The sequence below is a fragment of the Mus musculus genome, chromosome 9 (assembly GCF_000001635.26).
Source record: "Mus musculus strain C57BL/6J chromosome 9, GRCm38.p6 C57BL/6J".
NCBI classification, from domain to species: Eukaryota; Metazoa; Chordata; class Mammalia; order Rodentia; family Muridae; genus Mus; species Mus musculus.
In genome coordinates, this window is record NC_000075.6 from 74,134,985 (window position 1) to 74,149,807 (window position 14,823).

At 40.8% G+C, this 14,823-nt stretch overlaps 1 protein-coding gene across 6 annotated transcripts in view; it reads left to right on the top strand.

Annotated features, from left to right (window-relative positions):
* Positions 1-14,823, top strand: part of Wdr72 (WD repeat domain 72) — a 172,873-nt gene that overhangs the window by 24,654 nt on the left and 133,396 nt on the right. For 3 of the 6 annotated variants that reach the window (XM_006511283.2, NM_001033500.3, XM_006511279.2), the window contains 7 exons: positions 4,643-4,749; positions 8,504-8,582; positions 10,044-10,218; positions 10,948-11,024; positions 11,948-12,067; positions 13,218-13,399; positions 13,737-13,833. In XM_006511283.2, the coding sequence (XP_006511346.1) occupies positions 4,643-4,749; positions 8,504-8,582; positions 10,044-10,218; positions 10,948-11,024; positions 11,948-12,067; positions 13,218-13,399; positions 13,737-13,833 (837 nt within the window). The remainder of the gene's footprint in view (positions 1-4,642; positions 4,750-8,503; positions 8,583-10,043; positions 10,219-10,947; positions 11,025-11,947; positions 12,068-13,217; positions 13,400-13,736; positions 13,834-14,823) is intronic. The other 3 variants (XM_006511281.2, XM_006511280.2, XM_006511282.2) reach the window with 3 other exon arrangements.

A 14,823-nucleotide genomic window follows, 5' to 3' on the forward strand; every position in this document is an offset into this window, starting at 1 on the left:
CACATCAAAACCTCTACATGCAATTTACTGTTGTCATCCTCTGACTTCAGAACCTGGCCTCACCTAGTATCGGGCCCATCGATTAGCAATTAATTGTTTCTGTCCCAAGTCATAAACATTTAACATATCGGAATAGATATTTGCTTAACTCTAGCAGTCTCTAGACCCAATTTGAACAATTAAACTAATGATGTACTTAAAGTGTACTGCCCTCATTAAGATGCCTTTTAAAGATCAAAACTATTTTTAGCCTTTAAAGTCTGTCACTTTTAAACCTAAATTAACAATTAATTGTAATTCTATTTTATAGTGTAATTAATTAATGCCTCCTGTCACTGAATACTTCTGCTGTAGGAAGTGTTGAGAGCTGCAGAGCAGAGCGGCTCGGCTCAGTCTTTATGAATTCCTTTGGAGAGAGTGGGTAACACTGCAGTAGATACTCTTCAAAATCGGTGCCCATATAAATACAGAGATGTATGTTCTCTATTATCATCCTAAATGGCATAAAAATTCCCTTACTAATCTTTTAAAATCTTTTTTTATTATATTATTTTCTGGCTGAAACAGTTGCCTAGCAATCCATAGCTCAGTATAAGCTTAAGAAATTTGAATTCCTACTATTCTACTTTTTCTTTAGGCTTCTGATATCCCTTTAGTATTTGGTTGTCGAGCACTCTGGAGTGCATATTCATAGTTAGCTTGGTTGAGTTCGTGCTTGAAGGAAGACACCTGTGCTGGTGGCCCAGGAAGTGGCAGTATAAGAGAGACAGGACTTGGCTAATTAGGCTACCCTGTGATGAGCCTAACTAGACAATAGTTAGCCCTGTGGCATTTCTTTCTTTAGGACAAGTTAACTTCTTGGTGTTAGATTAGTAGTTCTGCACAGGAGGCTAGCTTGCCTCATAAAGGACATTTGGTGATATTTTCAGACACTTGGTTGTCAACATTGGAATCAGGGAGATACCACTGGCGCTTAGTTGTTCCCGTTGATGTCTTAAAGTGCATATGACTAAGGAGATTGCAACCAAAAGCCTGTCATACCGATATTGAAGAACTCAGCGTTACAGACATAGAATGAAACTCACATCATCACGGTGGGGGAAGCCGCTCATTTTATTTAAGGCAATGCCCACCCTGCCCCTGTAGGAAGTTGGAGAGAGCCTTGCTGCTGCTGGATCCAGGTATGAGCTATGGTGAAAGGGAGATGAGCGAGGAGAGGGGATAAGGCTTGGCCATGGTGATTCTTTGATGACCAAGAGAGGGATTATCTGAATCATCTGAGCAAGGGGAGCCTCTGGAATGAGCTGACCTGGGGTTGGGTGGCCCTTTTGTTCTAGATGTTCATGAGAATAAAATACAGGGTAGAACAAATATGATACTTTATGGTTTTGACTGCTGTGTACCTCATATGAATGGCGCTACTCAGAATTTAACTTTTAGTGTAAGGCTTATTTTTTTTAGTCCATGGTCATCATGACAGGGAGCATAGCAGCAGGCAGGCAGATAGGCATGCCACTGGAGCAATAGCTTATATCTGTCTGATCCACAGGCAAGAAGCAAAAAGAGAAAGAGCCAGGCTCAAAGCCCACCCCTCAGCAACACACCTCTACCAAGGCCACACCTCCTAATCCTTTCTAAACAGATCCTCTCACTGAGGATCAAACATTCAAGCATATGAGCTAATGAAGACCATCTCATTCACACCATCTCAGCAAGGCAATGCAGTTCACTTGTGATGTTTACTCTTCTGCGGATTTTCTCTGGGAGAGAGGTGTTTGTGGTGTACCTGGTGTTGATGTGGCTTTTAATCTGTCGCAAAGTGTTGACAGTCACATGGTTGAACCCCTCAGTATGGTGTCTAGGTACAAGGGTGTATTGTTTTCTGAATGGTAACCTTTTGAATTTTTCAGAAACAATGTAAAGCTAGAATTTATTAAGCAATATTAATAAGCTAGAAGACTTTTAAAAATTGTTAAATTTTAGTATGGTAAGAGATCTTTTAAAATAATTATGATTGTGGTAGATATAAAGGAAACCATTATATTAGATAGGAATGTTTGGTTTCCAACTTATGTGCATGTTACATAGTTTGGACAAAAAATAGGTGAGCATTGATCCATGTGGAATATAGATATTTTATTATCCACAAGACATTTTTCAAATTATTTATGGGTCCACTATGTTTATTCATCATTTAAGGAGGCATTATGCATTTTCTTTAGACAATGATTGTTTTTGTTTTGAAATACTTTCATGTGTGCGTATTGTGTATATCTACCTATTTCTTGAGTATGCACACGTGAGTGCAGGTGCCCATAGAGGCCACTAGAGAATGCATGGTCCCCTGACACTTGACTTACAAGCGAGTCTGAGCCCATGTAGGGGCTGGGAGACAAACTCAGATCCTTCTCAAGGACTCTTAGCTGCTGAGCCATATCTCACATATCTCACTGCTGTGTGTTCTACTCTATAGTTCTGATTTTCAGAATCTTTTCTTCACAAAATAGGAATGTCTGTTCCTATTTCAGACATGAGACAATAAAAGAGCAAGCACTTAGGGCTATACTTTCAAAATGCTCATAGGGAAGTGACACAGTGATATTGTAAATAAGCATGTAGTTGGTTTTCTTGTATAGAAAAGTTCAGTTTATTATTTTTGAGGAAGGGAGTCAAATTAGGTATTTTTAAAAAATCAGTACCTTATTTTAAAAAGTAGTTTAAAATTAGCAGCTAAAGTAGAATTCGGTATCAAGACAAGGTCACATCTACTGAAGGTACCTGACTAGAAGGTACAGGTTTCCTCATCCCTCACACACAAGGTCTGCCACCATCACTGTGTGTCCTAGTGGGATTCTGTTGCTGTGATAAATGACATGACCCAAGACAACTTAGTGAAGGAAAGTGATTATTTAGTTTTTACATCCAGGTATCAGTTCATTACTGGGGAAAGTTGGGGAAGGAACTCAAACAGAGGCTATGGAGGAGCACTACCTACTAGCTTGCTTCCCGTGGCTTGCTATGCGCTCTCTCATATAGCCCAGGCCCATCTACCTAGGAACAGTACCATCCACAGTGGGTTGGGCCCTACTACCTCAATCACCTATCGAAAAAATACCCTTCAGACTTGCCCTACAGGTCAGCCTGATTAATGCAAGTCTTCAGTTGAGGTTACCTTTTCCCAGGTGACTCTAGATTTGTGTCAAGTTAATGACTGTCTTAGTCAGGGTTTCTATTCCTGCACAAACATCATGACCAAGAAGAAAGTTGGGGAGGAAAGGGTTTATTGGGCTTACACTTCCATACTGCTGTTCATCACCAAGGAAGTCAGGACTGGAACTCAAGCAGGCCAGAAAGCAGGAGCTGATGCAGAGGCCATGGAGGGATGTTCATTACTGGCTTGCTCAGCCTACTCTCTTATAGAACCCAAGACTACCAACCCAGAGATGGTCCCACCCACAAGGGGCCTTTCCCCTTTGATCACTAATTGAGAAAATGCCTTGCAGCTGGATCTCATGGAGGCATCTCTCCAACTGAAGCTCCCTTCTCTATAACTCCAACCTGTGTCAATTTGACATCCAAAACCAGCCAGTACAATGACTAATGCTAACCATGACACCATGTCACCCGAAGTGGTATACTTCTGGTTACTGAATTGAATCAATTTAGTCCTTATGGTTACTGACTCATACTATAGTTAATTCTTTCTTAGGGCCCCTGAATGGACACAATATAGGCTTTTATGAACTGACATTTGTCCACAATTTGTCATGTGATACGGAATTATTTCATTGTTCTAGAAGTCCCTTGTGCCCTATGGTCTCCTGCTTTCCCGAACCCTAGATGAGCACTAATGTTTTTACTTCCCTAGTTCTAGCTTGACTCAAAGGTCACAGAGTTGGAGTGTTGCAGCAGTGGTTTGTCCAGGGTGGCTTCTTTCACCTAAGCAACACATGCGGAACTCTACCTGTCTGTTCAGCTTAGCTGCTCGTTTCTTTTCAGCGTCAGCTGTATCCCATTGTTTGCCTACAGTTCTGTAGTTTATATTCTACTGAGGGGCAGCTTGGTTGCATTCCCATTTTTAATAATCCTGAGCAAAACTGTTACAAATGGGCGTAGGTTTTTGTGAGGATGTTACTTTTCAATTTGTCTGGGAGAACCAATGACATTTGTCATTCCTGGGTCAGGGGATGGCTTCCAGCATGTGACCCTCCTGCCTTAGCCTAGCAAGTGCTGGAGTTACAGGCATCCAGTATCACTTGCCCCACCCGCAACAGGCTGGGGTCATGGGGTGGGGGTGGATATCTGGACATGAGAAACAAGTGCACCAACTTATATATATTCAAAACTGGAATGTTGAGCAAGTAGTCTGCTGGTCACCTAAGTTTCATGATGAAGCCCAAACAAATAAAATGGATAACTAAGGACAGCACATTCCTTCATCTCCGGGTTTCCTCGTCTGTGGATGTTGATGTGCTGTGTATCAGCTTACCTGAAACTTGTGCACATAAAACCTCTTAGCACAAACATTTTCGTAATTAGAATATGCAAATGCATTATTATTATTATTAATTATTCCTGGGAGTTCAGAGTTGTTGGTTTTTTTTTTTTTTTTTTTAAAAAAACTCACTTTCAACATTTTTAGATTTCAGCTAAAGAACTTCTTTTTGGTCATTCGGCTTCGGTGACATGTTTGGCAAGAGCGAGAGACTTCTCCAAACAGCCTTACGTTGTGAGTGCTGCTGAGAATGGGTGAGTGACGGGTGTCTACATTTACCTCCGTCTCCATTACCTTCCTTTGTGACCCTGAAAAGGAGTGGAGGGGAGATGTGCCTGTGACTAAAGCGCTTGTACACAAATGTGATTTCCTGTGTTAGAATCCCAGCAACCATGATAAAAGCTATAACCCCACATCTGAGGCGTGTATATTGCAGCAGGAGATCCGGAGGCTGCTGTCTGATCAGTCTTGCCAAATTGATGAGCCCCAGATGTCATGGGAGACCAGGAGAGAGCAATCTAGACAAACACCCAGTGTTGACCTCTGGCCTCCAAGCACTTCATGCCTGGTGTGGTATCGAACACCTGTAACTCTAGCACTCAGTAGGCTAAGGCAGGAGGATCACATGTTGACGGTCATTCTTAACCCAGGAAATGATATTTATTCCCACTCTCCCACAGGAATTGAAAAGTAGCAGCCACACAAAACCCACACATAGTTGTATACCCACTCTCCATGTTCAACCACATATGTGTGTGCACGCACAAACACTGAGACATTCACGATAAAGTGAAGCTTGACTGAGGAAAACAGCCAGTGTGGACCTCTGTCCTTTGCACATGCAAAAGGAAAGCACACAGTAAGATAGTTGGACTGACTTTTGGAAAAATGCTAATCTTGATTATGTGATAGGACCAAGCTTTACACTGCAGTGATTGTAAGACAATCAGAAAAAATAATAAATCAAGGAAAACATAAAAGAAAATGAGGTTGGGAAAGATGGTTGTAAAAATAATAGGCTAGGTAAATGATATTTTAAAAGAAAAATGGTGGGAAACACTTATCAGGCATGTACTAACCAAATGAGGTTGATATGGTAATATTAAAATTTATATTAATAAATTTACATAGTTAATGCAACATGGTAAATTAAAATTTCAGAACACAAAGCCTTGGCATTGGTAGAGAGGATAGCCATATGTTATGAGACATTCTGGTAACCAGTGGATGAACGGTAGGTAAGTGTCCCAACTCAGAATGGAAATTCTGCCAGGAGAGGGGCCTTAAGACTGATCCATCTCAGAGTTACCTGCCAAGGCTCAGTGTAGAGTTCTGGGCCTTAATCCTGCAGATATGAGTACATAGGGGTGACCTTGGGCCCATTAAGTTGTATTTCTAGCACAATCTTTGGCTATCCTTCTATCCCTACATCCTAGAGACTGTATTTAAATCCTCCTGTGCCCACTTGTAGACAGCTGGGGAAGTATGAGACTGACGCTAGGTTGGGAATCTTACATTCGGATAGACCAGTCATCGACAGAACCAACAAAGGAAGAAGGTGTTGCCCAAGGCTTATGAAGTCCCAGATGCCATACGAGTGAAACCATCTGTAGGCAGGTGGGTATGGGAATCTTGAGCTCTGATGAGAAATCTTAGCTTACCAAGCACAGAGACAGCAATAAATAATTAGGAGTAGATAGCTCTCAGAGGGAATAGGAAAGAAGAAAAGAGAGTCCAGATGTGGGTCTGAAGAGATAGCGTGGCAATGAAGAATGCTTACTGCTCTTCCAGAGGACTCAACTTCATATTCCAGCACCCACATGAAGGTTCACAACTGCCTGTAACTCTGACTCCAGAGGACCAGGTACCCTCCTCAGGGCTCTAAGGACATTACACTCATATGCACATATACATTGTTGCCCCCCCCACATACACATAGATAAGAATAAAATAAATCTTTAAAAACTGATTACTAGTGATACCAGTAATAACTTAAAAATAAACTTACCTCAAAACATATCAGCTTACCAAGAGTTTAAAAAAAAACAACACATGGTAGAAACTAATAACAGCCATGGGGTGAGGATTTCTGGAGTATTCTAAATACTTTAGGGTGTTTGTTGATACAAGGAAGGACCATAAATTACAGCGCTAAACTACGTTACTGTGTTATTTTGTACCATTGGCTACTTAGAATTCCATTTCTAACTTTGATTTCTATATCCTTCATTTCCCCTTTAGATATGTTAGTAGTGGTTTCATTTCTGGGATATATTTTTAATGTCTATATTTCCTTTCTTCTTATTTTTTTCTGCATGCATACAAACACACATCATATGTGTTTGTGGACACGCAAAGTTTTTCCTCCTGTCTTGTAAATTACACGTCTTTTCAGGTTACCTTGAAAAATCTTTGGGATGCAGTTAGTTAAACAATGAATATTTTCTATGAATATTTTCTTCTGATTCTAGGGCACACCTGTGTACCTTGCATTTATGGCATTTTGGAATGAGATCCTTTGTTGTGGAGACCTGTGCAACACAAGGTGGCTGCGGCACTTCTGCTCTCTGGCCACTAGATGTCAGCAGTGTGTTCCTAGTAGCAATGAGGTTCCTGGAAAGTGGTTGATTGTGGGGAACCAAAACCACTCAGATTTCAGAATGACTGGTTTAGAATATTGACTCCTAGTGTTCTGTTATCAAAACAAACCCCTGGAAATCATCGAATGTATGCAATGCTTAATAGCATTAATCTGTTTTAATTTTATTTATTTATTTTTTTTTACCTCAACTATTACCAGTAATTATCTGTTATCTTGGCCTTCTTCTCAGTCTAAAGGTACTGTTCAATATTTGTTCCTGGTTATTTCATTTCTGTATCTTATCTTTAAAATGATTTTTATATTGTTTCATGTTTCCTAAGTGACACAAAACATCCACAAGTTCATGGGAAGATTTGGTTTTAACAGTGTGCTTTTTATAAAATATGAAACTTTTTGTGGGTCTGGAGACATGGCTCTGCAGCATTTCCCACAACACTCACAAAGCTTGTGTTTCTTCTCTCTCTCTCTCTCACACACACACATACACACACACACATACACACACACACATATCTTCTGTATTGAAGTGTCTAAAACCAAAGACTCTTATGCTCTTATGCAACACTGATTTTGCTGCCTTGGTTTACTGAACAGAAATCCCCTAGGTTTAAATTACCTGGCACATTTCACAGCTTCATTGTACAGACTGTGTCCATATCGTCATAACATGAATTAAAACAAGAAGCCTAAAACAAATAATGAGGCTTTTTTCAAATATCAAGTTAAGGCTTGTTTATTTCAGGATTTTAAATCATGAGTGGAAAAAAACATCAAATAAAGAAACTGGATCGTGGTGGACCAAATGAGGCCTCTTGGTGGTGCTGTTTGTTTTCATGAGAGAGGGAAGAGAGAGAGGGGGAGAGAGAGAGAGGGGAGGGGGGAGAGGGAGAGGGAGAGGGAGAGACAGAGACAGAGACAGAGACAGAGACAAAGAGACAGACAAAAAGACAGACAGAGACAGACAGACAGACAGAGCAGAGAGACAGAGAGAGGAGAGTTTCTGCAAACAGATATGATGTGTGTCCTCCTCAGAATATGTAGTTTAAGCTCAATGATGTAAACTGCTTTTGAATGATGCTATTTCCATGGAAAGTCCATAGTCCTGTCCCTCTTGAAGGCCACAATGCCTGAGACCCCACATTGTTCTCAGCCAGGATGGTCCTAAAACAAAGCTTGCAGGCTGGAGGCAGGGTGTCATTACCCACACAAAATGATACAGAGACACTGTGTCAACCTTACTAATGACCGCAGCAGTTTCCTGCCCAGTAATCTGTAACAAAAAAAAACCTACATGCGTGATCAGGTTGCGCCTAAATGCATCACTAAAGAAAAACTTGGAGGCACAAAAATTATTCCAGCCAATTGTGTGGAAATGGGAGAGAATAATGTGGAGTGTTCTGTTCCAGGGAGATGTGTATGTGGAATGTGAGCAGCGGCCAGTGTGTGGAGAAGACCAGCCTTCCTTACAGGCACACAGCCATCTGTGTAAGTGCGCTCCCCTCAGGACACGTGAGATGCTCAAACAGTAACTACATGTTGTGCTTTCTATCTATCTGAGCACTTAGTATCTTTGGAGAATATTCTTTTCTTGCATTTTCTTTTTTTTTTTCCTCCATGGTGAGAAAAATATCCCCAGTAATTGTCTGTTATCTTGGCCTTCCTCTCAGTCTAAAGACATTGTTCCACAGCATTTGTTTCTTGTTATTTCATTTCTGCTTCTTATCTTTCTAGAAAAAAAATGATTTTTATATTGTTTTGCATTTCCTAGGTGACACAAAATATCCACAAGTACATGGGAAGATTTGGCTTTAATGATGGATGTGTGTTTTTTTTTTTTTGGTTTGGTTTTTTTTTTTTTTTTTTTTTTTTTTTTTTTTTATAAAACATGAGACTTTCTTCTGGGTCTGGAGAGATGGTTCAGGGCTTAAGAGCATTCGCTCTTCTTCCAGAGGACCAGAATTTGGTTCCTAGCATAGGAATCCTGCCTCTAACAGCAGCTCCAAGGAGATGCCCTGCCCTGTACTACCTGCTGCAGGCGGTGCACTCATGTGCACATACCCGACCCTACATTGATGCACACATGCCCATAATTAAAAGTGTAAAACTCTCAAGAAAACAGTAAAGCTCAGGCCATGTTTTAAAATCTTAACTAGTTCTTCTGGTGGGTTTATTTGTTTCTCTTTTACTTTTTCTTAACTTGTAAATGATAAAGAAGCCTAGTTATAATTTCTATAATCATTTTCCAATTAAGGGGCTTTCTTGTTTCCCCCAGTATCAGAGGTGGAGCCCAGGGCCTCACCTGAACTTTATCTTAGCCATACTTTCTGATTTTTAAGTAGCTTCTGGATTATGACAGACAGATTAAAAATGAAGGGGTAATTTCACCACCCATATGTCTTTATATTTTTCCCATTGTCCATGCTGGAACCTCATACAGCAACACTCACCCACTCTCTCCTCTTGTCTTGGGATCAGAACCCAGATGCAGAGCTCAGGGTTGAAGTAGAATGGATAACCTGGTCTCTAATAGAAAATACTTCCAAAATGTATTTGGTACAAGAATACTTCCCCAGTACTCTTGAAACACTTTCATTTCTTACCAATTTTTAGCAGTACTACTGGAAGCAGAGAATTCAGGTTGTTACTGTTTAGCTCTGAATAACATTGCAGAAATAATATACCTATTGCTGTCCCATGACTTACAGTGTGTCTTTTAAAAAGAACTCTCCTTTTACCTGGGGGATGGGGTGTGGTTGAAGCTAAGCTGAAAAGTCAACATGACAAGAGTCTGGGGTTAATGAAGGGAATTTGAGGTGTTACCTAGATCGGAGGGTTCACTGAGGAGAGGCTGGCTGGAATTCAAGGGAGAGAGAGGTCTTTACACAGCTAGAAGGGTGTCAATGTTATCCATCTCTGAGGTGCTGTTCTTGGAATTCCATCCCATAGTACTACCACTGCTCCTTCCGGATGACTGGAGAGGGCTGGCTGCTGTGCTGTGGGGAATATCAAGATGTTCTCGTCCTTGATGCTGGAACTCTGGCTGTCCTGCATACCTTCACCTCTTTACAGTCGCCCGACTGGATGAAATGCATGTGCATCGTTCACTCCGTGAGAATTCAAGGTAACGGTGGGCACCTTGGCGTCTAAGATGGTGCAGCGGCCGGTGAGATACTACTGAAACTGTCAAGCAAGAGTTGAGATCACTGTTAGTGTTCTCCTTGTCCTGGGGCAGCTCTTAAAACCATGGCAGGGGGAAACCCAGATCTCCTCCACCAGTGGGTCAAGGTATTAGGAAGCCAGCAGGAGGTGGAGACATGCAAAAGAGAATCTGTTTCTATGATCCAGTTCTCAGTTCTGCTTGCTGAGAGGGACAGGCAGTTGGGCTGTTTGTGTGTTCTCTCTCTGGCTTTCCTTCCTCTTCCCCTGGTCTTCCCCTTCTTTTCTTTTGTCTGTCTCTCTGTCTGTCTCTGTCTCTGTCTCTCTGTCTCTCTCTCTCTCTCTCTGTGTGTGTGTGTGTGTGTAGGTGTGGGGCACTTTTTCTGGATATACCACTGAAACTCTGTTTCTGTAGTTGGTAATGCCCAAGTAAAATGTGAATTGCTTCTACATTCCCACCTATAACAGGTTCAGCACAACCATTGCCTGACAGGCGCCATGGCTCTTCTTTTAGCTGTATTCTGCACACACATAGGGTAGAACCTGGAATGGAATCATTCCCTTAACAAAAATCAAAGCTGAGTATATCCCGCTGACTCAGTCCTGTGCAGTCTTTGAGTAACTATGAGGTAATACTGAAAACATGCAGGTCCACCGGCTCACAGCTCATATGTGACCTCCCTTCTTTTCACAGAAGATTCTCTCTTGGTTGTGTCCATAACCGGCGAACTCAAAGTATGGGACCTCTCCTCGTCCATCAACAGCATTCAGGTTGCCTTGGAAACCACTCTTTTTTATTATTATTATTATTTCAATCACTATTCATTGAAAATTTCAAACCATGAGAGTTGATGCATGTTCACAGTTGAAGGTTTAAATGATATCTTTCCAGGGGTGGGCACCGAGGCATCTGAATTGCATCCTTCCAACCGTGACTCCATACATAATCTAAATAGATTTATTTACACACACAGGGGAGGAGTAGGGAGAGGAAAAGATTATATTTTTAATTTAAAAAATGAGAGTAGACATTGTTCTGTCTCCTCCCACTAGGACTCTTCTAGGGTATGGGAGCTGTAACAGACAGATACATAGGAGGGCCACTTTCCTGGGGATGCTGGCATGGCCACCTGCTTCCTACCATCAGACCAGAATCAAAGTAACTGACAAAGGAAGAAACACAGTATATGTTAGACTTCCTTACACAGTCTGTGGCAATTTCTTCATTGAGTATCTGAGATATTGGGTTGCTTGCCACTCTGTAGAAACCCTCGCACTACCCAGCAGTATCAGAAGTTTATAGAAGGTTTTGCTGCCCATTGTTGTCTATGCCTGTCTTTTTCCAAAGCACCTCTTGTATTGTTTCCTTGTGGTTTTAGTCGTTACCACTACAGGTTTGGTTTGTTGTTGCTTTGAATTTTAACATTTTTATGTTCTGGCCAAAAGGCAGTAACTTCATGTTGTCACCACTTGCTATTGCTCCTTGTAGAATGGTGTTTGGTTGATTATCAATAATAAGTCCTTGAATCTTAGGGGAATTTCTGCTCATAGCTTCTTTGTATGGTAATGTTTAGGTCAAAACACTGACAAGGAGCCTTGGATACTTTCCCCTGTATAATGACTGGAAGGAGCTCTGTCATGTATATGAGGACTGGGTCTTTTGTTTATGTGGACATTTTTCTTCCCTTTTAAAGGAAAAGCAAGATGTCCATGAAAAAGAATCCAAGTTTCTTGACTCCTTCAACTGTCAGACCATACGGTTTTGTCCGTACACGGAGAGACTCCTGTTGGTGGTGTTTTCTAAGTGTTGGAAGGTATTTTAAGTACCAGTGATGTACAATTGCAATGTTTATCTGTTGAGTCAAACAGTGAAAATACAGTTTAAATATTGGGAAAAGACCCTGAATGTAATAGTGTTAAGACATGGAACAATTAGTATTTTATACTTCCCTTAATGCTGTGTGCTCCATTACTTTGTTTCCTATGACGATATACGTGAACCAATAAATTCTAGTTTATCAACCACAAATAAATAATGATAAAATCATTTCTAAGGGCTGGAGAACTGTCACGGTGCTTCAGAGCACCAGCTCCTTTTGCAGAGGACTGGGTTTTATTCCTGGCACCCACATAGCTGCTTACAAATGCCTGAGACTCCCTTTCCAAGGGACCTTATGTTCTCTCTGGGCCTCTTTAGGAATTTGTGCATGTGATGCATTCATGCAAACAAACAGAAATGCACAGAAAATAAAAACAAATTACTAAAAATAGAAACAAATCTTCAAATTGTTTTTAAAAACAATGTCTGCATTTTACTTTTAGAAGGATAGCACATACTACAAATATAGGTGGACAATATTTCTGGATTGTTTTTCTGTTTTGTAACTACCATGTTTTTAGGGAACATTTTTTTCTTTTCTTGTGAATCTATTCTGTGATTTCTCTGAGAGTAAATCAAAGTTATAATCCAACAGCAGTTTGATTTTTCTTTAATGTTTCACATAACTGATATCGGAAGTCTGTCTGACTTGTGCTGTAATAATATATTGTTGCCAAAGACTTAAAGCACTCAATCTAGCGAAGGCTTTCTACTACACAAACATCTTATATATAAGGGATTTTTAAGTGCTATACTGAGACTATTCATGTGTGAAGAATAAAACTATTTTAAAATGTAGGATTCGGCTTTCCATGCTTAACAGACACACGGTAGAATTAGCCAGCCAGATACCTCTATCCACTGCAACCTATGTTGGGTTAAACGTGAAAGGTTAAGTCTTGTGAAATATTGGAAAAGTACATTTTATCTTCATCTATGAGTACAGTATGTATGTTTTTAATAAGCAATAGGCTGTAGCATTATTTCCACCATCGCCATAGTCTTTATAAGCATAATTCTCTGCTAATCTTGCAGGCAGACTCTATTTCCAGCCTTTATTAATGCACAATTGCACTGTCTTGCAGATTTATGACTATTGTGACTTTTCCCTTCTGTGGACTGAAGTTAGTAGAGATGGACAATTCTTTGCTGGTGGAGAGGTGCTTGCTGCCCACAGGATCCTTGTTTGGACAGAAGATGGTCACAGTTATATCTATCAGCTGCTGAACAGGTGGGCTCAGATGGGAGCGACGCTCAGAACATTCAGGTAGAAAATGAACTTGGGGGGGTTATTATGGAAAACCCTCTGCATGCGGCCCCTGATCAAAACCCAGAACAAAACAACTTTGGCACTGGAAGATTTACTCTGGGCCTGCAAGGCCTCTGCCTTTGTACAGCACAGCAGGGGATGAAGGCATGAGATTAGCCATGTAGAACTTGTACAGCTGGTGCGGGGCTTTCAAAAAGTCACTCGTAATTATTAGCCCAACAATTTCTAACTGGAGTTTAGAAACTCGACCGGTGCCATCCGGCTTCTGAAAGAGGGAGGGGGGAAGGAAGCAAATGAATGACCCTAAATTTTGTTTATAATTTTCCCCACACAGTGGGCTTTCCAAATGCGTGTGCCCTGCCGACGGAGGTGTCCTGAAGGGGACTGTCTACCCTCACTTACTCTGCTCCACTTCTGTGGAGGAAAATAAGGTAAGGCAGGAAGAATGGCCTCAAACCGGCTTCTCGCTTCGGAATAGACTCAGCCTCGCAAAAAAATGAAATCAAAGCATCAGATCAAGTTGTTAATGAGAAAATCAACTCTGAGTGTTAATGGCTCCCAAAGAGAAAATGTCGCCCACAAGAATTGCTGATTGATACTACAATGCCTTTTCATTATAGGAAGATTACAAGTGTGGGGGAAAATAAAGAAGATATCAAAATTCTGATTTCACCACCATAAATATTGACTGTTTGCCTACTGTAGCTGGGACTGTTTCAATTGTTGAGAAGTTTGCAGAAGCAGGATGATTAACACGCACATGCCCTTCACCTAGATGCACCAGTACTGAAATTTTATTTCATGGATTCTCTCATACACATGCACGCACATCCCATGTTTTTCCTTTGATCTATTCTACAGCATATTCTTAACATTATGATATGCCTACTCCAGTTCTGAAGCTTTATAAAATGGTTTTTATAATTAAAACAAAACAAAACAAAACAAAACCCCCAAAGCTTAACTGTACACCCAGGTCATTTTCACATGCACTTAGCTATTCTTATGCGAAATTTTTTTTCTTCAAACAACTGTAATTAAGGTTTCCAGCAGACGGTTGAGAATATAATTGTGAGCTTACTACTTGGTTTAACTAATTTTTGACAGTTAACCACATCTGAGATCTAAGTAACTGTTTTATTTCAGGGGTGTCATTCAAAATGAGTTTTTAACCTGTAGACTCAGTCATCATTTAATTACCCAAGAAGGTATGTCATGAAGAGGAAAAGCTTTCCTTCCCTTAGTGACATACCAAGCATGAAAGCATGCGGCTGTGGGCGAAATCGAGATTTGATTAATTAGGCAGCAGAGCTCTTGGAAGCCCCACAGCCGTGATGCCCCTTGAAGGTTTTGCGGCAAAACCTTGGTTAAAAATCTCTTAGCCACAACTGAGAACCCTGAGTACTGCTAGGGCAGAAACA